The 26,060-nt window shown below is 44.1% G+C and overlaps 1 protein-coding gene across 4 annotated transcripts in view; it reads left to right on the top strand.

The window, feature by feature from the left end:
• Nucleotides 1-26,060, top strand: part of LRRC20 (leucine rich repeat containing 20) — a 742,986-nt gene that overhangs the window by 36,380 nt on the left and 680,546 nt on the right. For all 4 annotated transcript variants that reach the window (XM_073685732.1, XM_073685728.1, XM_073685730.1 and 1 more), the window contains exon 2: nt 3,303-3,412. In XM_073685732.1, coding sequence (XP_073541833.1) covers nt 3,343-3,412 — 70 coding nt within the window. In that variant the 5' untranslated portion in view covers nt 3,303-3,342. The remainder of the gene's footprint in view (nt 1-3,302; nt 3,413-26,060) is intronic.

The raw sequence follows: 26,060 nt of genomic DNA, 5'->3' as shown, positions 1-26,060 counted from the left end.
GCATGTTGATAGCGACAAGCTCACTTTTATTATTGCTGCCAGTCCTGTACCGCATCATGATAAAGAGGCGTGCCTAAGACAAACATGTCATTCACATTAATTGAAATAAGTTTGGCATGAGAAATTCACAAATATGTTGCACAACTGTGAATAATAGGATGATTGTTGCTACTTGTCGACACTATATTTTATGGTGTTCACAACAGGCAGCATTTGCAGTAGTCCTCATCTTCACCAGATGCCATGGATGACACAATGAATATATCACTTGGTATAAACATTGGCAGAGTAAACTTAAAAACATAGTACAAACCCCTGAAAAATATGGGGTGGAACATAGTACAAACCCCTGAAAAATATGGGGTGGAACATAGTACAAACCCCTGAAAAATATGGGGTGGAACATAGTACAAACCCCTGAAAAATATGGGGTGGAACATAGTACAAACCCCTGAAAAATATGGGGTGGAACATAGTACAAACCCCTGAAAAATATGGGGTGGCTACACTATTCTGTCTGCTGAAAACAATGTACACCTGACATAATGGAAGCATGAACAGAATTTAAGGGTCTGTTTATGACGCGCCCCTGGGCCTGAGTCGCGCAGCGTTGCGCACGCGGGAGCCTACCCGGAGCCGGATCAGATGGGGGTAGTAGTCTCGTGGCGGTGACCCGGTCCGTGCCCAGGGAGTCAGACTAAGTGGCAGTCTATTAGCAGTAGATGGTGGATGACTACGCCACCCGTTGAATGCAGCTATGGAGCTGCCGCTGCAGGGCAGACCGCTGAGGCCAGTAGAAGGATGGTGCAGCGTGGATGGTATAACCCCCAACGGGAGGGGTATGGCCTCAGGGCAGCCGACGTGGATGATGGGGGTAGCAGGAACCACTCAGAGACGATGCGGTGTAGTTCAGGGTCTTTACTGGTGACAAAGATAGACCCTCCCGGAGTACTTGCTAGCAATCGGGGCCTGGTCAGTCCTTGAGCAGATGGGATCTCCCCTGGCCAGGCGGAGTTGTAGGCCTTCCCAACTAACTGTACTCTTCTGGCTACCTTGCTAGAGGCGGGTAAAAGTAGCCCACGTCCCTGAGTGTACCGTGTGGTGCTCACCCGTATGGCCGGTGACTTGGGGCCTTCTAATGGCTTCCGCTCCACGATGGCGGTGCTGGTCCCACGCGTGTGACCGTGCCTTCGGGTTTCTGGGCCAGAGGACCTGCAATCCCCTGCCGGTCGGTTTCTGCTGCTGGGTAGAGATTAGTCCCCACAGCCTCGGACTCCGGGTCCGGTGATACTTCTCAGTCAGGGCGAGCTCTGCAGCTGCCAGCCCCTGACTCCTTGTAGCACTGTTCCCACAGAGCTCCTGATGTTCTTTTTCCTATATCTGCTTCTCTGTCTCTACTTCTTCTCTACTCACTAACCCTGCCTCAGCCCTAGGTTTATATAGGGGAAGTTCTTCCCCTCCCAGGACTGGGCAGGAGGTGTGGCATGCATAGGATCCCTGACCAAGAGACCTCCCACCTGCTCTCAGACGTAATATCTCTATTACTGTGGCAACCAGACCCCTGGGGTGTCACATTTACATGAACCGACTGGCGGCACTAAATGACCCTTGATTGGCAAACATTTACCGCGGTAAACGATGCACACTGAACAATCTATGGGACGATGCACCGCCAAGAACGATGATCTTTTACAATGCACAAAAGATCATTGCACCCAATGAATAAGTGTTTTGTTCATTCATCAGATGATCGGCAGCCTGTTTACACTAAAATATTATTGTGGGAACAAAGCTAGACGGGCGTCTGGTGCATTGTATAGGTGGGCCATTATTAATACCAATGGGTATGTACTGTATTCCAGTATATCGGACCATCTTTGTTTTGTATTGCTTTCTTCAGTGCATTGATTATTATGGGCTCTGTTTTTTATCTTTAGTGAGTAGCCGTCTTGAACCATCATTTAATATCTCGCATATGTTCTTCCGTTATACACTGTGTTCCAAATTATTATGTAAATAATATTTTCTCAGATTTTCCCAAATTACCTATATGAATTGCAGTCATTGTAATTTTCCAGTCAAATAACTATTCGAGTACAATTGAAAGGTTTTTGTACAATCTGCCTATGATAACAGTATATTTAAAAAAAAATAAAAAACTCAAACTGCACTCAAAATGCATGTTCCAAATTATTATGCACAGCAGAGTTTTCAACCTTTTCATTTTAATAAAGAACAAAAAATTGTCATTTTTTAAATTATAAGCATTAGCAGGTTATTACAAACTGAAATCAAACAGTTTTCAACTCAAAACTTTATTCTAGGTGATGTTACATTTGCACATAGGACCCCTTGTTCGAAAGGAGCTTCTGAACTCTCTCGTCCATTGAATTTGTCAGGTTTTGGATGGTTTCTGCTTCAATTGTTTTGCATGAGGACAGAATACCCTCCCAGAGCTGTTGCTTAGATGTGAACTGCCTCCCGCCATCATAGACATTCTTTTTGATGATGCTCGAGAGATGGACGAGAGAGTTCAGAAGCTCCTTTCGAACAAGGGGTCCTATGTGCAAATGTAACATCACCTAGAATAAAGTTTTGAGTTGAAAACTGTTTGATTTCAGTTTGTAATAACCTGCTAATGCTTATAATTTAAAAAATGACAATTTTTTTGTTCTTTATTAAAATGAAAAGGTTGAAAAATCTGCTGTGCATAATAATTTGGAACATGCATTTTGAGTGCAGTTTGAGTTTTTTATTTTTTTTAAAATATACTGTTATCATAGGCAGTTTGCACAAAAACCTTTCAATTGTACTCTAATAGTTATTTGACTGGAAAATTACAATGACTGCAATTCATATAGGTAATTTGGGAAAATCTGAGAAAATATTATTTGCATAATAATTTGGAACACAGTGTATATATATATGTATAAAAAAATATATTTTCTCCCCATATTTATGTACACTTGTCAGAGACATTGAGTAGCGCCTTATCTCGCTTTATCTCGAAGTGGGCATGTTGATACTAAACATGTCCCAGCAATTTTTCTCACTGTAACACATTAAATTGTTGACAAAGCATGCCAAAATTGAGGGCTCAGCTGGGCTTTGTCTTACATGTATGGGCATCTTCTAACTTTATTCAAATTAATGAGGCGGACAACTCTTAATGGCATAAAATTTATAGGGTCCCTATTTACAGGTTATGTACATGTTTTCATTTCTTTACTGTATCTTTTTTTTATTATTTTTAATAAGATTTTTCCACAATACCAAATATAACCATCATTTAATTATTTTAGATAAGCGCTGGACGAACAATTGAGACTGAATGCTAAAAGAATGGCTGAAGCTGTAGCCAAAGTTGCAAGAAGGGTCAATAAGGTGGTGGAGGATGGAGAAAACCATCTAGGTGAGTTGAGTATTTTTTCGTTCTATATTTCCATTGATACGTTTTTGTTCATATTTACGTAGATAATCAATGACACAGGAAATATTTTTTAAGTGTTGCAAAAAAAAAAAATACCTTGCACTCGCATGCTATTTTATTTATAATAGAAAAAGGCAGACTCATACCTCATGCGTTAAGTGCGTGTCCAGGGACATAAAAGTTCTTCATATCTTTCTTGTAGAGAAAAGTTAATTAAAATGACACATAATTGATTTTGCAACACCAAGATGGAAATCACAGATGCAAATGCTGAAAAAATGGCAACAAAATTTTCAAAATATGTTGAATTATTCAGTAATGCGTATGAGCGTCAAGCATTTACACACCTTAGCTGCTATCAGTTATGTTGTTATTGGTTGTTTGAAGGCGTTCTCATTTTGAAAAAGGGTTCCTGGGACAATTTGGAGAAATGGCTGTATCACTCTTTCCACGATTGATCCATTCTCCCCTGCAAGTGAAATTGGATGTCACATGACAAGGCATCCAAAGGTGTCTTCACAAATCTTCAGAAGGCCTTTATACAACATTGGGCTATGATCCAGAAGTCCATCTCCAGGTGCACCATTGATCTCACGCCACAACTTTCAAAGGCTACCATGGTGCAGAACAAGTCAACAATGGAGGCTGGAATAGAGGTCTATCCTTTTTCAGCGACGACCCCAGCTTTTCTCTTGGATGCAATGATAGCCCGAGATCGGTCTAAAGACCAATGGACAACGATATAAAGAGTCTTTTATGAGGCAGCATCATACAGTTTCTATACCAGAGATTATGGTGTGGGGTAGCATAATATACACCATCTAGACCAGGGGTGAGGAACTTTCTTTCTGCCAAAGGCCTTTTGGATATTTAAGCCATCCTTTGGGGCCGTACAAATTGTGCGCTAACTCCGCTCACAAATTAAGTCTTGGCAGTGGTGTCAGGACATAATCTTTCATTGCGCACGCCTCAGCATGCAGTAGTGAATGCTGCATGCATGTGCTCACAGAGCAAGAAGAAATTAAAAGTCACTGGTCATCTGAGGAATCTACCCAGGGGCCGGGGAAAAGGTCATCAGTGGCCGTAAATGGTCATCGGGCCTGAGGTTTCCCACCACTGATCTAGATCCTCCCAGTTTTCATTCTAGCTATTCTAACAGCTTGGCATTACATAGATTTGGTTGTGGAACCAATGGTACATTTCTCCAAAGTGTCCTGTCCCAGGATCCGATTGTTGATCTACTGTGAGAATCCTATGTGGCTCAAAGGTGCTAACAAGGCCTCTGAGTTTGTCTCCTATTGAGCAAATCTTGGACGTTATTGGTTGGAAAATTCAAAGGGAGCTGTCATCAGCGGATATTGATGATTTGCCCAAGTGCATTCAACGTGGCAGAACATTCCTAAGACAACCATTAATGACCTCCTTGATAGCAGCCAAGATGTGTAAGTGCAGGGATTTCTGCACTTGGCTTTCAAACTTGATACTAAATAAATCAAGATGTTTTGAAAATGCTGTTTCAATTTTTTCCTAATTTGCATATTATTAACATGTCTATCGGTCCTATGAGTTCCATAATTCCATGATTTTTCCTTCTTCGTGTTGCAATTTCAATGTTGAGGAGAGTATTTTAATTATGAAATTGACACTGATGTCCTGATGTCAGACCCCCCTCTTACATTCCCCTTAAAAAGGACCTATCACCACGTCAAAAGTGGTCACTTTTTACTTTTATTTTAGTCCTGCTGCACCCCTGGGTATTCTTTTTTATTTGTCTTGTTTGTTTGTTTTTAGCCATATAGTTCCAGAGATATGGGCCTTTTTATTTAATGCTTATTTGTAAGGCCTTCACCAAGGGGGGCTGGCTCACGGGGTAATAATGCAGAGCAGCAGCTTAAAGACACGCTCCCAGAGAATCTTGCTTCTGTTATGTTGAACTCCCACCCTACGTATGTAAGGACTTGCTTTTTTTTGTTCTTGTATAGTAGTGACATCATAATCTCTAAGGGGTTGAAGAGGACATTTATTTTTGAAAATAGTTCCACACAAAATAACCATTTTTGTAGTATCTTTTTTTTTTAGAATTTTTTCCTTGTGTTATTCCTCTGAAACTCCTCCTGAAATAATATGCCAAAATGTACAATTCTGTGTTAATTCCCTTTCTCATTAGAATGAGCATCTACACCAGAGGTTGGGAACCCCAGGCTCGCAGGCCTTAAGGCTATGTGCCCGCGATGCAGAAATGCTGCATATTTTTTACACTTCTCCCTGGCAGGAAAAACGAATGCCTATTTTACATGCATTTTTCCCGCCAGGTAGAAGCGTTTGTCAAGCGTTTTTGCATGCATTTCCGCATGTGGGTTATCAAGCACTTTTCCAAGCGATTTTAGCATCACTTGGAAAAGTGCTCGACAATTTGGTCACACTATACAAATCCATGCAACCGGTTAATAGTTAAAAAAAAAGAATAAAAATGTTAAAAAATAAAGATTATACTTACCTTCCGATGGCCCCCGGTCTCCTTCTCCGTTGCGTCCGGTCTCCCCGGCGTCTCGCGGTTGTGTAAAAGGACCTGCCATGACGTCATTTAGTCATGTGACAGGTCACGTGACCGCCAACGTCGGCGGTCGCGTGACCTGTCACATGACTAAATGATGTCATGTCAGGTCCTCACACCACCGCGAGCCGCCCAACACACCGCACGCATCGCTGAGGAGGCCGGGGGCCATCGGAAGGTAAGTATAATCTTTATTTTTTATTTTAAATTCTTTTTTTTACAGGTACCATGGTACCCGGGTCCGGAGGAGAGTCTCCTCTTCTCCAAACCCAGGTACCATCCGTACATTGAATCGCTTGATATCCGCGTGTGCACATGTAGTGATGCGGATATCAAGCGTTTCAATGCAAGTCAATGGCGGCAATTATGCTGCGTGTCCACAAAATTAATGGACATGCTGCGTATTTTTCCGCAATGATAATCCGCAGCGGAAATTTCCGCAGCATGTGCACAGCGCATGCGGATTATCATTGGGGACCATGGGGCACGTATTACCAAACGTTTTTTAAGCGTTTTTCGCTGCGGAAATTCCGCTGCAAAAACGCTTGAAAAACACATAGTGGGCACTCAGCCTAAACAATGACCTTTTCTCCAGCTCCCGGGAAGATTCCCAGGGACTGCAGTGTTTGGGCGGCAACTGCATTTTGACAGCTGCTGGTCCTTAAATTTCTTCTTGCTCTGTGAGTGCGATTACGCACACACAGGGTTCACTGCTGAATGCTGCGTGTGCGTGCTGATTGCATCCGGACACTAGCCAGTGCCAGTGTTTGGATATATTTTGTGGGCGAAGTTAGCGAGCCATGCTCTCCTGTCCCACAGAAGAAGACAACAGCGACAGTCCCTTGTCTCTTCCTGTGATGCTTACACCACAGCCCCGTGTCTCCTCTTGTGATGTGTACACCACAGCCCCGTGTCTCCTCCTGTGATGCGTACACCACAGCCCCGTGTCTCCTCCTGTGATGTGTACAACACAACCCCGTGTCTCCTTCTGTGATGTGTACACCACAGCCCCGTGTCTCCTCCTGTGATGTGTACACCACAGCCCCGTGTCTCCTCCTGTGATGCGTACACCACAGCCCCGTGTCTCCTCCTGTGATGCTTACACCATAACCCCGTGTCTCCTCCTATGATGCGTACACTACAGCCCCTTGTCTCCTCTTGTGACTTATACAGTACAGACCAAAAGTTTGGACACACCTTCTCATTTAAAGATTTTTTTGTATTTTAATGTCTATGAAAATTGTACATTCACACTGAAGGCATCAAAACTATGAATTAACACATGTGGAATTATATACTTAACAAAAAAGTGTGAAACAACTGAAAATATGTCTTATATTCTGGGTTCTTCGAAGTAGCCACCTTTTGCTTTGATGACTGCTTTGCACACTCTTGGCATTCTCTTGATGAGCTTCAAGAGGTAGTCACCGGAAATGGTCTTCCAACAATCTTGAAGGAGTTCCCAGAGATGCTTAGCACTTGTTGGCCCTTTTGCCTTCACTCTGCGGTCCAGCTCACTCCAAACCATCTCGATTGGGTTCAGGTCTGGTGACTGTGGAGGCCAGGTCATCTGGCGTAGCACCCCATCACTCTCCTTCTTGGTCAAATAGCCCTTACACAGCCTGGAGGTGTGTTTGGGGTCATTGTCCTGTTGAAAAATAAATTATGGTCCAACTAAACGCAAACCGGATGGAATAGCTTGCTCCTGCTAGATGCTGTGGCAGCCATGCTGGTTCAGTATGCCTTCAATTTTGAATAAAGAATAAATCCTCAACAGTGTCACCAGCAAAGCACCCCCGCACCATCACACCTCCTCCTCCATGCTTCACGGTGGGAACTAGGTATGTAGAGTCCACCCGTTCACCTTTTCTGCGTCGCACAAAGACACGGTGGTTGGAACCAAAGATCTCAAATTTGAACTCATCAGACCAAAGCACAGATTTCCACTGGTCTAATGTCCATTCCTTGTGTTCTTTAGCCCAAACAAGTCTCTTCTGCTTGTTGCCTGTCCCTAGCAGTGGTTTCCTAGCAGCTATTTTACCATGAAGGCCTGCTGCACAAAGTCTCCTCTTAACAGTTGTTGAAGAGATGTGTCTGCTGCTAGAACTCCGTGTGGCATTGACCTGGTCATTTTCTGAGGCTGGTGACTCAGATAAACTTATCCTCTGAAGCAGAGGTGACTCTTGGTCTTCCTTTCCTGGGGCGGTCCTCATGTGAGCCAGTTTCTTTGTAGCGCTTGATGGTTTTTGCAACTGCACTTGGGGACACTTTCAAGGTTTGCCCTATGTTTCGCACTGACTGACCTTCATTTCTTAAAGTAATGATGGCCACTCGTTTTCTTTGCTTAGCTGCTTTTTTCTTGCCATAATACAAATTCTAACAGTCTATTCAGAAGGACTATCAGCTGTGTATCCACCTGACTTCTGCACAACACAACTGATGGTCCCAACCCCATTTATAAGGCAAGAAATCCCACTTATTAAACCTGACAGGGCACACCTGTGAAGTGAAAACCATTTCCGGTGACTACCTCTTGAAGCTCATCAAGAGAATGCCAAGAGTGTGCAAAGCAGTCATCAAAGCAAAAGGTGGCTACTTTGAAGAACCTAGAATATAAGACATATTTTCAGTTGTTTCACACTTTTTTGTTAAGTATATAATTCCACATGTGTTAATTCATAGTTTTGATGCCTTCAGTGTGAATGTCCAATTTTCAAAGTCATGAAAATACAGAAAAATCTTTAAATGAGAAGATGTGTCCAAACTTTTGGTCTGTACTGTATACCCCAACCCCGTGTCTCCTCCTGTGATGTGTACACCACAACCCCGTGTCTCCTCCTGTGATGTGTACACCACAGCCCCGTGTCTCCTCCTGTGATGTGGTGAGGTGTACCCCACAGCCCCGTGTCTCCTCCTGTGATGTGTACACCACAGCCCCATGTCTCCTCCTGTGATGTGTACACCACAGCCCCGTGTCTCATCCTGTGATGTGTACACCACAGCCCCGTGTCTCCTCCTGTGATGCGTACACCACAGCCCGTGTCTCCTCCTGTGATGTGTACACCACAGCCCCGTGTCTCCTCCTGTGATGTGTACACCACAGCCCCGTGTCTCCTCCTGTGATGTGGTGAGGTGTACCCCACAGCCCCGTGTCTCCTCCTGTGATGTGTACACCACAGCCCCGTGTCTCCTCCTGTGATGTGTACACCACAGCCCCGTGTCTCCTCCTGTGATGCGTACACCACAGCCCATGTCTCCTCCTGTGATGTGTACACCACAGCCCCATGTCTCCTCCTGTGATGTGTACACCACAGCCCCGTGTCTCCTCCTGTCATGTGTACACCACAGCCCCGTGTCTCCTCCTGTCATGTGTACACCACAGCCCCGTGTCTCCACCTGTGATGCGTACACCACAGCCCCGTGTCTCCTCCTGTCATGTGTACACCACAGCCCCGTGTCTCCTCCTGTCATGTGTACACCACAGCCCCGTGTCTCCACCTGTGATGCGTACACCACAGCCCCGTGTCTCCTCCTGTGATGCTTACACCATAACCCCGTGTCTCCTCCTGTGATGTGTATACTACAGCCCCCTGTCTCCTCTTGTGACTTATATACCCCAGCCCCATGTCTCCTCCTGTTATGTCTATACCGCAGCCTCTGTGTCCCCTATGTGCTGTATACAGCAGATCTGCTACTGTTTGAATTCTATAAATGTAACGTGAGCAGTGATTTCCCACTGAGAGGAGACCTAAAGTGTAATGTACATCTGTGTTAAGTACAACTAAACTGCTGCGAGTTCTTTATAAAACTTATCATTTGCAAAGAGTCGCCTGTGCTCCAGACCGACACAAATCTGGAAAAGCAGTTACGAGTAGCAACATCATCCATACCACCTAGCATCACTGCTGCACCAAAAGGAGCCGTTCAGCCATCACATTAGAGGGAGGTAATTAAATGTCTGACCAAATATAGCAGGCTAATTTTCAAGTTGATAATTTTGTACGGCCCCCAAAGGATGGTATAAATATCCAAATGGCTCCTTGGCAGCAAAAAGGTTCCCAACCTTTGCCCTAAATAGTCTGAGACAATGTGATCAGTGCCACAAGTGTTGACTGTGTAGGAAAGCGAATAGTAACACCCAGTTGTCAATGTATCCTTCTATTTTATGGAGGAATAAAAGAGGATTCATACCATGCAGAGTTTTAAGAAAATGTGTCTTAGACATAATAATTCTTGGGGAATACAAGTATTTACTACATGTCAGAAGAGATGACAAGTAACAAGTAACATTTGTTACTTGTAACATCAAGGCATCAGCCTGTCAGCCAGCTAATTATAACTCGGAGTTCTCTTACATTGTACAAAGCTTTTCTTAACAGTAAATTCGTCATGCTGTCATCTTACGATACCAAGTGTTTCAGTTACCATTTTCTAAAGTATTCTCGGTCATTTTATTTCTTACAATTACATTTGAATGGCACTTAACAGCTCAGCTAATACATTTATCTGATAGTTTTACAATAGACTTGAGCTTTGAAATTCCAGCTGATAATCCTTCTCTCCCCCTGACATCATCTTTTGCGGTAGAGTCGGGAGCAGGGGTGTAAAGATCGCAGTCGCAGAGGTCGCGACCGGGCCCATTCGGGTGAGGGGACCACTGACGCCAGTGCAAACTTCAACTGCATATGCATCTTCGGACTCTCATTCAATGGAAGTGTATTGTGGCGCACAGACCTGCCGGGTCTGTGCGCTGTGATACACGTTGCCGACCAATCAGAGGCCAGCAGCTGACGTCGGCGTGCACGTGACTGGGAGCGTATGGCAGTGACATCATGTGCTCCTGTCATTTGCACCGTGAAGTCAGCTGCCGGCTTCAGAGGAGGACACTGTGCGGCGAGGGAGCGGAGGGTAGGTGAGTGGAATCATTTATTTTCTTTCTATGCATTAAAGAACAGCGGTAGAATAGGGGACATATATACCAGGATGGGGAACATACATAAAAGGATAGGGGCTATATATACCAGGATGGGGAACATGTATACCAGGATGGAGGATATATATATCAGAATAAGGGACATATATACCAGGATGGGGGATATGTATACCAGGATAAGGGACATATATACCAGGATGGGACCCAGGATAAGGGACATATATAACAGGATGGGGAACATGTATTCAAGGATGGGGCCAATATGAGGGACATATATACAAAGATGGAGGAATATACAGTCATGGCCAAAAGTGTTGGCACCCCTGCCATTGTTCCAGAAAATGAAGTATTTCTCTCAGAAAATTGTTTGCACCCTCAACTCAATATTTGGTTGCACATCCTTTGGAACATATAACGGCAATAAATCGCTTCCTATAACCATCAACAAGCATCTTACACCTCTCAAATGGTATTTTGGACTACTTTTCTTTTGCAAACTGCTCCAGGTCTCTCATTTTTGAAGGGTGCCTTCTCCCAACAGCAATTTTAAGATCTCTCCAAAGGTGTTCAATGGGATTTAAATCCGAACTCATTGCTGGCCACTTCAGAACTCTCCAGCTTTTTGTTTCCATCCATTTCTGGGGGTTTCTTGAAGTATGTTTGGGGTCATTGTCCTGCTGGAAGACCCTTGACCTAGGATGCAAACCCAGCTTTCTGACACTGGGCACTACATTGCGACCCAAAATCCTTTGGTAATCTTTAGATTTCATGATGCCTTGCACACAGTCGAAGCACCCAGTTCCAGAGGCAGCAAAACAACCCCAAAAATCTTTGAACCTCCACCATCATTGACTGTAGCTACTGTGTTCTTTTCTTTGTAGGCCTCATATCATTTTTTGTAAATAGTAGAATGATGTGCTTTACCAAAAAACTCTATCTTGGTCTCATCTGTCCACAAGTTGCTTTCCCAGAAGAATTTTGCCTTACTCGTGTACATTTTGGAGATGGACTTGTAACCTTGAGACTGTTGATATTTTTCAACAATTTTGGTTCTCAAGTCCTCAGACAGTTCTCTTTTTCTCTGTCTGTTCTCCATGCTTAGTGTGACACACACACAGATGCACAATGCAAAGATTGAGTCAACTTCTCTCCTTTTTATCAGGTTTCAGGTGTGATTTTCATATTGCCCACACTTGTAACTTGCCACAGGTTAGTCTTAATGAGCATCACATGCTTGAAACAAAGTTGTTTACCCACAATTGTAGATAGATGCCAACAATTTTGTCCAGACAATTTTTTGAGTTTTGTGTGAAATTAAGGACTCTAGTTACGCCACTGGTCAGGGGGCCCACATATACAATAGATGGTAGCAGTTTCAACTGACTTTCTGGAGTCTTGTAAATAGGAGATAAGACGTGATTGACAGGAGAACCCCTTTACTGAGTTTTAATAGGTAAACTGCAATATGTTGTGCATAAAGTTAAACCTACTGCATGATATATACAATTATGAGTTGGTGCATTATCTGCTATTTCGTATGGGACTGCTATACCTATTCTTTAGAGAAGGCACAAAAGTATAAAGAAATGTTTATCATCACAAAAAATGATGTCCCCTGTTATGTGTATACTTTTTAGCACTGCATGTATTAAGTGAGAAGGGGAAAATTGGTCTGATATACTAGTATTACTCACATCAGGTTGATGTTTCAGGTAATGATCTATTCTGCTTCTCTGCTCCCTACACCAGTGCTACCCGCTGAATATCCTGTAATCTCACACTGGGACGAGGCGCCTTCCAATGGTAATTTACTGCTTCTGTTGTGATCCTAATGAGAACACGATTGAGAGAAGGCATGCTATTATACACACGAATGAAGGACACCTTGTAGTAGTCACTGTAGATTTCACATGACCATTAATACAGGTTATTTTAGAAGAAGAGCCGCTGTAATAAAGACTACAGAAAGATAGTTTTTCACACTTAATACAGTGGAGAAAATACGTTTTTGATACACTGCTGATTTTTCAAGTTTTCCCATCTTTGAAGAATGGAGAGGTCTGTCATTTTTATCGTAGGTACACTTCAACTGTGAGAAACAGAATCTTAAAAAAAAACTCATTGTATGATTTTTATATAATTAATTTGCATTTTATTGCATGAAATAAGTATTTGATACTATAGAAAAACAGAACTTAATATTTGGTACAGAAACCTTTGTTTGCAATTATTGAGGTCAGAGGTTTCCTGTAGTTCTAGACCAAGTTTGCACACACTGCAGCAGGGATTTTGGCCCACTCCTACATACAAATTTTGTCCAAATCTTTCAGGTTTTGGGGCTGTGACTGGGCAACATTGAGTTTTAGCTCCCTCCAAAGATTTTCTATTGGGTTCAGGTCTGTAGACTGGCTAGGCCACTGCAGGATTTTGAAATGGTTCTTACGGAGCCACTCCTTAGTTGCCCTGGCTGTGTGTTTCAGGTCATTGTCATGCTGAAAGACCCAGCTACGACCCATCTTCAATGCTCTTAGTGAGGGAGGGAAGTTGTTGGCCTTAATCTCTCAATACGCGACCCCATCCATCCATCCTCCCTTCAATACGGTTCAGTCGTCTTGTCCCCTTTTCGGAAAAGCACCCCCAAAGTATGATGTTTCCCCCACCATGCTTCATGGTTGGGATGATGTTCTTCGGGTTGTATTCATCCTTCTTCTTCCTCCAAATACAGTGAGGAGTTGATACCAAAAAGTTCTATTTTTGTCTCATCTGACCACATGACCTTCTCTCATGCCTCCTCTAGATCATCCAGGTGGTCATTGGCGAACTTCAAACAGGCCTGGACATGTGCTGGCGTGAGCAGGGGTACATTGCTTGCCCTGCAGAAATTTAATCCAAGACAGCGTAGTGTGTTACTAACTTTAACAGCTTTCTTCCGGTCATTGACCAGGTCCTCCCATGTAGTTCTGGGATGATTCCTGAACTTTCTCAGAATCATCCTCAACCCACGAGGCGAGATCTTGCATGGAGCCCCAGACCTAGGAGGATTGATAGTAATCTTAGTTTCTTCCATGTTCTAATAATTGTGCCAACATTTGTTTCCTTCTCAAGCTGCTTGCCTATTGTCCTTTAGCCCATCCCAGCCTTGTGCAGGTCTCCAATTTTGTCCCTGGTGTCCTTAGACAGTTCTTTGGTCTTTGCCATGGTGGAGAGGTTGGAGTGTTATTATGTGTGTGGACAGGTGTCTTTTATACAGGTAATGAGTTCAGACTGATGCAATTAATACAGGTAATAAGTGCAGAGTAAAGGGGTTCTTAAAGAAAAACTAACAGGTCTGTGAGAGCCAGAATTCTTGCTGGTTGGTAGGTGATCAAATACTTATTTCATGCAATAAAATGCAATTTGATTATTTAAAAATCATACAAGGTGATTTCCTAGTTTTTATTTTTAGGTTCTGTCTCTCACAGTTGATGTGTAGTTCCGATAAAAATTACAGACCTCTCCATTCTTACGTAGAGGGGAAAACTTGCAAAATCGGCAGTTTATCAAATACTTATTTTCCCCACTGCAGCTTTCTGATACCGTGCAGCGCCAGTACTGGGAGCCCTGATGCTGGGAGGAAATTAACTTTATTTCCCCTCACAGGCTCCCTCTTTCAGTCACAGGGGTGGCGCCTGCTCGGGTTCAGTCACCGCTCTGTGTATAGAGAGCGGCGGCTGTAACTGCGCCCCCGGCACTGACTACTAACAGCTAGCCCTAATGCTGACCGTACTGTCCGTCAGTGCCGGGGGATGTAGTTCCAATCTTGCTGACAATTGCGTTTTTGTTTTTTCTTTGCTGTTACCTCCTCACTTGGAATTTTGTTCCCGTTTTCCAGCATATTATATGATATAGTTAAAGGGAACCTGTCATGTTATTTGTAGCATCTAAACTGTCCCCAGTGCGTTGTTAGTGATGCAATGTGCATCACTAGCACACTTTTTAATTTAAAATCGGCGCTGTAATCCTTTGCACAAACCACTTTATATAGTTATAGCTTACTTTCTTGATTAGTCACAGGGGTTTGCTTCATTGCATTCTGTCAGGATTGTCGCTGCCACGCAATTTGAATGATGTTCCGGGGTTTGTGCTGACGTCACTGGAATGCGCTTTGAAATGCCGCACTTGTGCAGTGTGTATTGGGGAGCTGCGCATACGCCGTAACGACCGGCTCCCTGTGTGTGTGCAGTGAAGCTGTGTGTAGCTCCCTGCTTCACTGTGTGTGCATGTGCCAGAGCCGCTGTGTGTCATAGTAATTGAAGCTTTGAACCACAGTACATACAGCTTCAGTGCACACACGGGCCCTGCTCACCCTGCCCATATCTGCCATTTCCTCACCAGCATCCCCCTACTCCGTGACCTTATCAGCAGCCGTACCATTTTCCTTGAGTCACTATGTCTCAGACTGCCTCAGCTGATGCATTTTCTCTCCTGATGCAGACCATCTCTGAAGAGGTAGCTGGCCTGCGAACTCAGGTAGTGCAACAGCTGCTGCAAGTTGTGGGTACCTGGCCTCGGCTCATGCTCAAGCCATGCTAGAGCCTAAGGTCTATCTTCCAGATTGGTTTTCTGGGGGACAAGACAAATTTTTTGTTTTCCGTGAAGCCTGTAAGCTTTATTTCAGGCTCCAGCCCCTTCATCTGGAAGTGAGGAACAGCGGGTGGGGATTATTGTCTCTCTTTTTAATGGGGACCCCCATACCTGGGCCTTCTCCGTCCCAGGCGACTCACCATCGCTGCGGTCAATGGACGGGTTTTTTGCTGCTCTGGCTCATGTCTATGGTGAACCTGATAGGGTGACCTTGGCCGAGTCTAATCTCCGTAAACTCAAGCAGGAAACACAGACAGTGGAGGAGCACTGCTCGGAGTTTTGGAGATGGGCGACTGACACCCAGTGGAACGACCCAGCCCTCAGGAGTCAGTTTAGCTTAGGTTTGTCATCTAGACTGCAAGACACCCTAGTTCAGTACACTGCAACTGAGTCATTGGAGGCTGCGATGTCTCTAGCCATATGGGTTGACAGACGCCTGAGGGAGAGACCGAGAACTACTTTGTCTCCTGCTCTTATCCCTGCTGAGGAGACTATACCCGATGAACCCATGCAGTTGAGGGTAGTAGGTTCTATTGTTAAACCTCCTGTGGCTACTGTTCCTCAAGTGGGTGGAGCTTGTTTTTTCTGTGGAAAATCTGACCATTTTATTAAGGTTTTTCCACTTTGCTCCAAGACAACCACGCAGTCTCAGAAGCATCTTACCTCGGGTTGTTCGGAAGGAGACGACCGGAAAGTTTATATTTCCTTCCTCGCTAGGTCTCCGTTCACACTGTCTGCCAAGGTTGTGGTAGATGGTAAAACTGAGACTGTACCTGAACTGGTCGATAGCGGAGTGGGTGTCAATTTGGCTCATGGTCTCGCCAGCAGAGCTTCAGTGAGAACCATTCCCATCGCCTCGATCGACTCAGTTCCACTCAGCCAGAAGGTCCTCTCCCAAATGATGCGTAATGTGAATCTGAGCATAGGAACTCTCCACCAGGAGGTCCTGTCCTGTCACCTCTTGGAGAACCTGCCCACTCCCATTGTATTGGGCTTTCCCTGGCTGGAGAAACATAACCCTGTCGTTGACTGGCGGGCCAGAAAAGTTGTAAGTTGGGGGGCTTTCTGTATGAGTAATTGTCTAGCTACAACTATTTCCACTGTACTGGTTGCATCAACTCCTACCCCACTACCAGAAGTGAATGGGAGTGAGCCTGGAAAAGGGTGTGGAGTCCAGACTGCACCTCAGATTAATGGTGGGTCTAGGCGTCGTTCCAGGAGGAGGGTCTGGGGAAGAATGGAGCTTCCTACTGTGCTTTCCAGGGGAGGGAGCACTGGGCCCCGGGGGGACACTGCTGCCGTTTGCCGTTCTAAGTGTGTGCCCTCTGACTATGACCGTAGATGTGGAAATAAGTGTGCAGGTCCAGACCAGAGAGTGAACGAGTATGTATGGGTGTTGTCCAAGCACATCAGGTGGAGGCGTGCTGCTGAGGGTCCTAGTTCCGTGGTTATTGGTCCATTTAGGATATCGGCCATTTACAACCCTGTGTTATACCAACTCAAACTACCCCCAATGTTGGAAACCTGTCACTCAGGAAATGTGGACCTCTTCCGGACGTGTCCGGTTTAGAGTCCGGAGGCCTCTCCTAAAAGAGGGGGTACTATCACGCGCAGTGGTCTATTCTAGATGCCGCTGTAACTTAAACTGTGAAATTCCCTCTTGTACTGCATGGGTTAATGCCAATTCTATTGCTGTGTCCTGGTGGATGTGAGTTTCTGTGTGAGTCTCCTCCCCCTAGCCTTTAAGTAGCCTTTCCTTCCACCAGGTGGTACTGCTGTCCTGTTCGTTTGTACCGCTGAAGTCCTTTCCTTTGAGATTGCTGTACCTTTGTTCTGTGGAGGGAGGTGAGGGGAATTAGCGCAGTGCTAGTGGAGGAGTTAGAGCTTAGGGTGGAGACCTGAACCTTCTCACCATCAGAGATACCTTCGGGATCAGGGCTATTCAGGGTTCCCAGTCTAGGGACAGACTAGTTTTCCCTGCTCACCCTGCCCGTATCTGCCATTTCCTCACCAGCATTCCCCTACACTGTGACACACGGGTCCGTGAGACACATGTGACTCCTGAGACACAGGTTGGGGACCCATGTTGAAATGTATTCATACGTAGTATAAATCCACCTCTATCAGATTCTCAACAATATTATAATCATCTGTATAAATCTGTATAACAAAGCACCTGCATTGGTTGTTATGCCATTTAAATTTGTAAGACTTATGCATTTGCTGTAAAAAAGAGCCATAAAAAGTGGCATAAAACTGTAAAAAGGAACCATAAAAAGGGGCAACAAAAATCATGTTCAAGATCAGCAGTCTCTGAATGATTGAAGCTTAAGAGCACTGAAAATAGGCATTCGGAATCATGAATGTGATAACGGTCACTGCAATATATTGTTAAACCACCAGATGGTGGAAGCGTGCCAAGAACAAAAAACCTTACATTCAATATAGAAAATTACAGTTGTTGAGTTACCACTAGATGGCAATCACAATTGTATAACATGAATAATGGACTTGAGGTATTCTACATATTATATTGTATAAAATTATAATAAGTATAATGAGTAAGTAAACAGAATAAAAATATTGAGCACCATTGTACTGAAACATGGTCCTAATCGCAAAATGTCACTAAATAAGTGAAAAAATAGTGAAAATATTGAGTTGAGTTGAGAGTTTTGTGGAACCTGATTTGTTTGCAGATACAAGGTCTAAACAACACTTACTGTATAATTGTCGTCTATGTAACAAGGTGATAATAGAGATGACTCAAACCATTCTAAACTAAATTTAAATAAAACTAAATCAAAATTTCACAAAATGTATGGATTCAGGCCAATCTGAATTTTATTCTTCTATCATTTTATTTTTTTGAGTATATATATTTTTTATTTATTTTTTTAACCTACTTTATGCCCCGGAGTCTGGCGAGACCTTGGAGAAAGATACGACACATTCAGTTCGCAGTGAATAAATTCAATGCAAATCGAATTCAAGTGTATATGGCAAAGGAAAAATCTGCTGATTTTCTCATCACTAGGAAATATCCAGATAGACAGAATGTACAACCATTGTTGTGATGTTTTTTTTTTAAAAAAGCAGCTAATTTATTGTGTATATACTTGATAATCAAGACCATAGCATGATATTAAATGCAAAAGACTAGATATAGGACAAAGCAGAGACAGGAGAAGGAAAAAAACACAAAACTGGAAATAAGTGTATAAAATGGCCTAACCCTGTGATTTAATTAAAAAAAAGAATGAAGAATAAATAAAACGTGATAAAAATGTAATATTTGTAAGGACGAAATAAAACGTGATACCAAAGTAATATTTTTAAGGACAAGAAAGTAGCAATCCTAAAAGTCAATAGTGACCCTTTAACGAGTCTTATCACATGACTCAGGATAAAAAGCCAAGACCAGAAACTCAATTTGCAGACACTGTGTTTCGGGGGACTGCCCCTCGTCAGTGCAAAGTGTGAGTTCTGGTTTGGCTGGATGAGAGGCGTCAGACCGGTATCTAGGGGTAATATTTCTCCTTGCGGAGAGTGACGTGTTAAGCACGTCAGGTGAAGAGACTTTTAAAGCCACAATGCTCCAAACCAGAACTCACACTTTGCACTGATGAGGGGCAGTACTCTGAAAATTGAGTTTCTGGTCTTGGCTTTTATCCTAAGTCATGTGATAAAGCTCATTAAAGGGTCACTATTGACTTTTAGGATTGCTACTTTCTTGTCCTTAAAAATATTACTTTTGTATCACGTTTTATTTCGTCCTTACAAATATTACATTTTTATCACGTTTTATTTATTCTTCAGATTTTTAGGATTGCTACTTTCTGTAGGTGGCACTAGAGTTCTAGTCCTCTTCCTCTCTGAACAGACAATTTGCACATTTCCCAGAGGAGCATTGCAGCTTTAAAAGTCTCCCCACCTGACCCCTAGATATAAAGACAAGAAATAATGTTTCCTGGTACCACCCCACAACATTAAATAAAATATCTAAAAATCAGGGAAATGCTCGAATATCCCAGAAAAGAACATACACCACTGCCATGCCAGAGATATAAAATAATCTGACATTCTCTATAAAGCAAAATAAAACTAGGAGTGGGTGAAAAATACAGGAGTGGTGACATGTTTCTATTACACTTTTCCTCTGAATATTCCATTCCTGGTTTTGGCTTATAAATACTGTTGTAAAATACTGACCAAATACTGAATGTGTGAACTTGGCTTAGGTCTCATCCCCATGTACTATTTTGACAGCTTCTCTACATTGTCTCTATTTTTCTGTAGTTTGACCACTCAGACACGAGAGTATCAATGCACAGAGATCACACTGGGTTTTACAGTTAAAGAGAACCTAACAGTGGATTCATGCTGCCCCAAGCAGAGGCAGCACCACTCTAGCGGCTTTATTGTAGCCGAGTATATTTTAATCGGAAGTACTTCAGCATTTCAGAGAAAACATATTTTGAAAAGCTGTCCAGGGACTATGCATTTTGGTTGATGAGTCTGAGGAAGATCAGTGTCAGTTTCGTGCGAGAAACCCGTGGGGAGAAGACACCGGGATCCGTCCTCAAACAAGTTATCAAAGATGCAAATCCCCAGCTTTTCTAAGTCTACTGTCACATTTCCTTTAAACTGACTTCCCTTTCCCAATACTAACCCCTTCCCACAAAATGCAAATACTTCCAGATTACAGGTGATTGGGAGTAATCAGGTGCACACTTACGGCTGATGAATGGCACGTGCATAGGAGTTGTACCAGTGCCATCCGCAGCATAAGACTGTTGTTATACACAGCCATGCTCCTGCTGCCAAGGCTGAGACCAGACATTGCGCCAATCGCAGTACTTTAACTCCTCAGATGCCACTGACAGTAGTGACCGCAACACGTGAGGAGTTTGACAGAGGGAAATCGTTCCTTTTTGTCAGCCCATTGGCACCCCCGCACCATGATCGCGGAGTGCTCATAGGTTGCTATGGCATTAGGAGGCCTGACAGTGTTCTCAGTGTCTGACATATACCTCAGCCAATGAGATCCTGCCAGCGGCAGGGCCTAATAGGCTAGCTGTCAATGAAACTCAAACATAGGTTGTCCAGTGTATTATCGATGCAATCTAAGGATAATATGTCCAAGTCCGTTTGTGTCTGCTTGTGGCACCAGTTAGTACTGTGAAAAGGAAAAGAAAAATGTTTTTAAATATAATAAAAATAAATGTGAAAATAAAAAGCACAAAATTACAGCTTTAATATAAAAAGTTTATTTGTTAACCCCTTCTCTCTCCCTCAAAAAAGACACCAATTTGGCATTACTACCTTTGTAACCTCTCATGCTATAAAACTTTACAATTTTTTAGCCCGTGCTGTGAATGCCTTTAAAAAAAAAAAAGAAAAACTCTGCCATAATTGCTATTTTGTTAATTTTGGCTCAAAAACATTAAAAATTGATCAAAAAGTTGTATATGTTCCAAAATGGTACAAATAAAAACGACAGCTTGTTACAAAAAAAAACAAGCCCTCATACAATTCTGTAAACAGAAAAAGAAAACGTTAGGGCTCTTAAAACATGACAACAACAAAAAAAAGTGATTGTTTTAAATGATTTTACTTGTGAAAAAGTAGTAAAATGTAAGCAATATAAATTGGGTACCAACATAATCGTATCTACCCCAAAACAATGTTAGCATGGCATTTATACTGCATAGTTCAGAGGCATGGAGAGCACGGCAGAAAACAAGCAGGGCAGGCATTGTTCTGAATTCCTTAAAAAAGCCTATTAAAAACAGGGCAGTGTGGTTGAACAATTGTTGTAGGCAAGTGGCATAGATGTTATGCTAAATAGAAAAATGGCAAGTGTACAAGCAAGTGTATAAATATGGGCTACAAATACTCAGCATCATACATAATATTACCAATTAGACCAGTGCCAGATTAACATTATTATTATTATTATTTTTTATTATTATAGCACCATATATTCCATGGCGCTTTACATGTGAAAAAGGGGTATACATAGCAAAAACCATTACAATAATCTTGAACACAATGTGACGGCGACTGGTACAGGAGGAGCGAGGACCCTGCCCGCAAGGGATCACAGTCCACAAGGAATGGGTGAGGATACAGTAGGTGAGAGTAGAGCTGGTCGTGGTGCTGTATGGTGGAGTGATGGTTAATGCAGATTGTAGGCTTGTCGGAAGAGGTGGGTCTTCAGGTTCTTTTTGAAGGATTCCACGGTCGGCGAGAGTCTGATGTGTTGGGGTAGAGAGTTCCAGAGTAGGGGGGAAGCACGGGAGAAATCTTGTGTGCGATTGTGGGAGGAGGAGATAAGAGGGGAGTAGAGAAGGATATCTTTTGAGGATCGGAGGTTGCGTTCGGGGACGTACTGGGAGACGAGGTCAGAGATATATGGAGGAGACAGGTTGTGAATGTCTTTGTATGCCATGGTTAGGGTTTTGAACTGGAGCCTCTGAGCAATGGGGAGCCAGTGAAGAGATTGACAGAGAGGAGAGGCCGGGGAATAGCGGGGGCACAGGTGGATTAGTCGGGCAGCAGAGTTTAGGATGGATTGGAGGGGTGCGAGAGTGTTGGAAGGGAGGCCACAGAGCAGGAGGTTGAGTAGTTGAGGCGGGAGATGATGAGGGCGTGCACTAGTGTTTTTGCAGATTCATGGTTGAGGAATGTGCTGATCCGGGAGATATTTTTGAGTTGGAGTCGTCAGGAAGTGGAAAGGGCTTGGATATGTGGTTTGAAAGAGAGTTCAGAGTTCAGGGTTACCCCAAGGCAGCGAGCTTGAGGGACTGGGGAGAGTGGGCAGCCGTTGACGTTGATAGATAGCTCAGTTGGGGGGGGTTGAATGAGATGGCGGAAAGATGATGAATTCTGTTTTGTCCATGTTAAGTTTTAGAAATCTAGCAGAGAAGAAGGATGAAATAGCAGACAGACATTGTGGGATTTTTGTTAGTAGAGAGCAGATATCTCGTCCAGAGAGGTAGATATGTGTGTCATCAGCATAGAGGTGATAATGAAAGCCATGAGACTCTATGAGCTGTCCCAGGCCTAAGATGTAGATGGAGAAGTGTAGGGGTCCTAGAACTGAACCTTAGGGGACACGGACAGATAGGGGGCGAGATGAGGAGGTGGTGTGTGAGTGGGAGACACTGAATGCCCTGTCTGTTAGGTATGAGGAGATCCAGGATAGGGCTAAGTCTGTGATGCCGAGAGATGAGAGAGTTTGTAGTGAAGATGAGGTCCATTGTGTGGCCCTCCTTGTGGGTGGCTGCGGAAGACCATTGGTTAAGGCCGAAGGAGGAAGTGAGGGATAGAAGCTTAGAGGCAGCTGAGAGGGAAGTGTCAGTGGGGATATTGAAGTCGCCCATGTGGATAGTGAGGATGTCAACGGAGAGCAAAAGAAGTAGCCAAGTGGTGAAGTGGTCAAAGAAGGTGGTGGTTGATCCTGGGGGGCGGTAAATGACAACCAGTTGGAGATTGGAGGGGGAGTAAATGTGCACGCAGTGCACTTCAAAAAAGGGGGAATAATGGAGGGCGGCAGTGGGATATGGGTGAAGGAGCTGTTATCTGATAGGAAGAAACCTATTCCTCCACCATGCTTACAGTGTGGCGGGGGGTATGGGAAAGGTGGAATCCACCGTACTAAAGTGCAGCATGAGAGGCCAAGTCGGAGGGGGTGAGCCAGGTTTCAGTGATGCCGAGGAATGAAAGCTTGTTAGTGGTGAAGAGATCGTGAATGTAGGAAAGTTTGTTGCAGACAGAGCAAGCGTTCCATAGAGCTCCTGTTAGTGGGACTGGGGAAGCGGGGGCTGGACTGAGAGTTACGAGAGCTGGGTTACGAGAGTTTGGGATAGATCGTGGGTACGAGGTGGAAGTGATTGTAGGGATGTGGTGAGGAGGGCCAGGATTTGGAGAGATGTCGCTGGAAGTGAGGAGGAGCAGAGAAAGCATTAGTACACTGCTCAAAAAAATAAAGGGAACACTTAACAGAATATAACTCCAAGTAAATCAAACTTCTGTGAAATCAAACTGCCACTTAGGAAGCAACACTGATTGACAATCAATTTCACATGCTGTTGTGCAAATGGAATAGAGAATAGATGGAAATTATTGGCAATTATCAAGACACCCTCAATAAAGGAGTAGTTCTGCAGGTGGGGACCACAGACGACATCTCAGTACCAATTGTTTCTGGCTGATGTTTTTGTCACTTTTGAATGTTGGTTGTGCTTTCGCACTCGTGGTAGCATGAGACGGACTTCACAACCCACAGAAGTTGCTCAGGTAGTGCAGCTCATCCAGGATGGCACATCAATTTGAGCTGTTGCAAGAAGGTTTGCTGTGTCTGTCAGCGTAGTGTCCAGAGGCTGGAGGCGCTACCAGGAGACAGGCCAGTACTCCAGGAGACATGGAGGGAGCCGTAGGAGGGCAACAACCCAGCAGCAGGACTGCTACCTCCGCCTTTGTGCAAGGAGGAACAGGAGGATCACTGCCAGAGCCCTGCAAAATGACCTCCAGCAGGCCACAAATGTGCATGTGTCTGCACAAACGGTTAGAAACCAACTCCATGAGGGTGGTATGAGGGCCCGACATCCACAGATGGGGGTTGTGCTCACAGCAGGACGCTTGGCATTTGCCACAGAACACCAGGATTGGCAAAGTTGCCACTGGCGCCCTGTGCTCTTCACAGATGAAAGCAGGTTCACACTGAGCACATGTGACAGACATGACAGAGTCTGGAGACGCCGTGGAGAGCGAACTGCTGCCTGCAACATCCTTCAGCATGACCGGTTTGGCAGTGAGTCAGTAATGGTGTGGGGTGGCATTTCTTTGGAGGGCCACACAGCCCTCCATATGCTCACCAGAGGTAGCCTGTCTGCCATTAGGTACCGAGATGAGATCCTCTGACCCCTTGTGAGACCATATACTGATGCGGTTGGCCCTGGGTTCCTCTTAATGCAGGACAATGCCAGAACTCATGTGGCTGGAGTGTGTCAGCAGTTCCTGCTAGATGAAGGCATTGAAGCTATGGACTGGCCCGCCCGTTCCCCAGACCTGAATCCGATTGAGCACATCTGGGACATCATGTCTCGCTCCATCCACCAACGTCACGTTGCACCACAGACTGTCCAGGAGTTGGCGGATGCTTTAGTCCAGGTCTGGGAGGAGATCCCACAGGAGACCATCCGCAACCTCATCAGGAGCATGCCCAGGCATTGTAGGGAGGTCATACAGGCACGTGGAGGCCACACACAATACTGAGCTCTACTTTTAACCCCTTAAGCCCCTGAGCATTTTCCGTTTTTGCATTTTCGTTTTTTGCTCCCCTTGTTCCCAGAGCCATAGCGTTTTTATTATTTGGTCAATATGGCCATTTGAGGGCTTATTTTTTGCGGGACGAGTTGTAATTTTCAATGCCATTACTATTTTTACCATATCGTGTACGGGAAAACGGGAAAAAAATTCCATGTGTGGTAAAATTGCAAAAAAAGTGCAATACCACAGTTGTTTTTTTTTTTTTTACCATGTTCACTGAATGCTAAAACTGACCTGCCCTTCTTATTCTACAGGTCATTACGAGTTCATAGACACCAAACATGTATAGGTTCTTTTATATTTAAGTGGTGAAAAAAAAATCTAAAATTTGTTAAAAAAAAAAAAATAGCGCCATTTTCCGAGACCTGTAGCGTCTCCATTTTTCTGGATCTGGGGCCGGGTTAGGGCTTATTTTTTGCGTGCCGGGCTGTCGTTTTTATTGATAACATTTTGGGGTAGATCCGATGTTTTGATCGCCCGTTATTGCATTTTATTGCAATTTTGCGGCGACCAAAAAACGTAATTCTGGCGTTTAGAATTTTTTTCTCGTTACGCCGTTTACCGATCGGATTAATTCTTTTTTTATTTTGATGGATCTTGCGATTCTGAATGCGGCAATACCAAATATGTCTATGTAGGGTTTTTTTTTTTAATATTTTATTTTGAATGGGGCGAAAGGCTTGTGATTTAAACTTTTATATTTTTTTCATTTTTTTTATATTTTTAAAAACTTTTTTTTTTTTTCACTTTTTGCTTGCTTCAATAGTCTCCATAGGAGACTAGAAGCAGCAGTTGTCTGATCGGCTCTGCTACATACAGGGGGACGAGCAGATCCCCTGCATGCAGCAGAAATGGTCCTGTGCTATGAGCGCCGACCACTAGGTGGCGCTCATAGTGACCAGATCATGACAACCACAGGCGTCTGCTGCAGACCCTGGGTTGTCATGCCCACCCATCGGTGACCCGCGATCACGTGACGGGGTCGCCGATGGGCGGGGCTTATGACGTGCTACCCGGAAGCGCGCGTTAAATGCCGCTGTCAGAGATTGACAGCAGTATTTAACATGTTAACAGCCGCGGGTGGATCGCGATTCCACCCGGGGCTGTTGCGGGCACATGTCAGCTGTAAGAATCAGCTGACATGTGCTCGGTTCAGTGAGGGCTCAGCGCAGCAGCCCTCACTG

Source organism: Phyllobates terribilis, unplaced genomic scaffold (assembly GCF_046119375.1).
Source record: "Phyllobates terribilis strain yellow unplaced genomic scaffold, ASM4611937v1 Scaffold_5__5_contigs__length_657084704, whole genome shotgun sequence".
NCBI classification, from domain to species: Eukaryota; Metazoa; Chordata; class Amphibia; order Anura; family Dendrobatidae; genus Phyllobates; species Phyllobates terribilis.
Note: the sequence above shows the minus strand (reverse complement) of the source record. Positions and strands in the feature narration are given on the sequence as shown.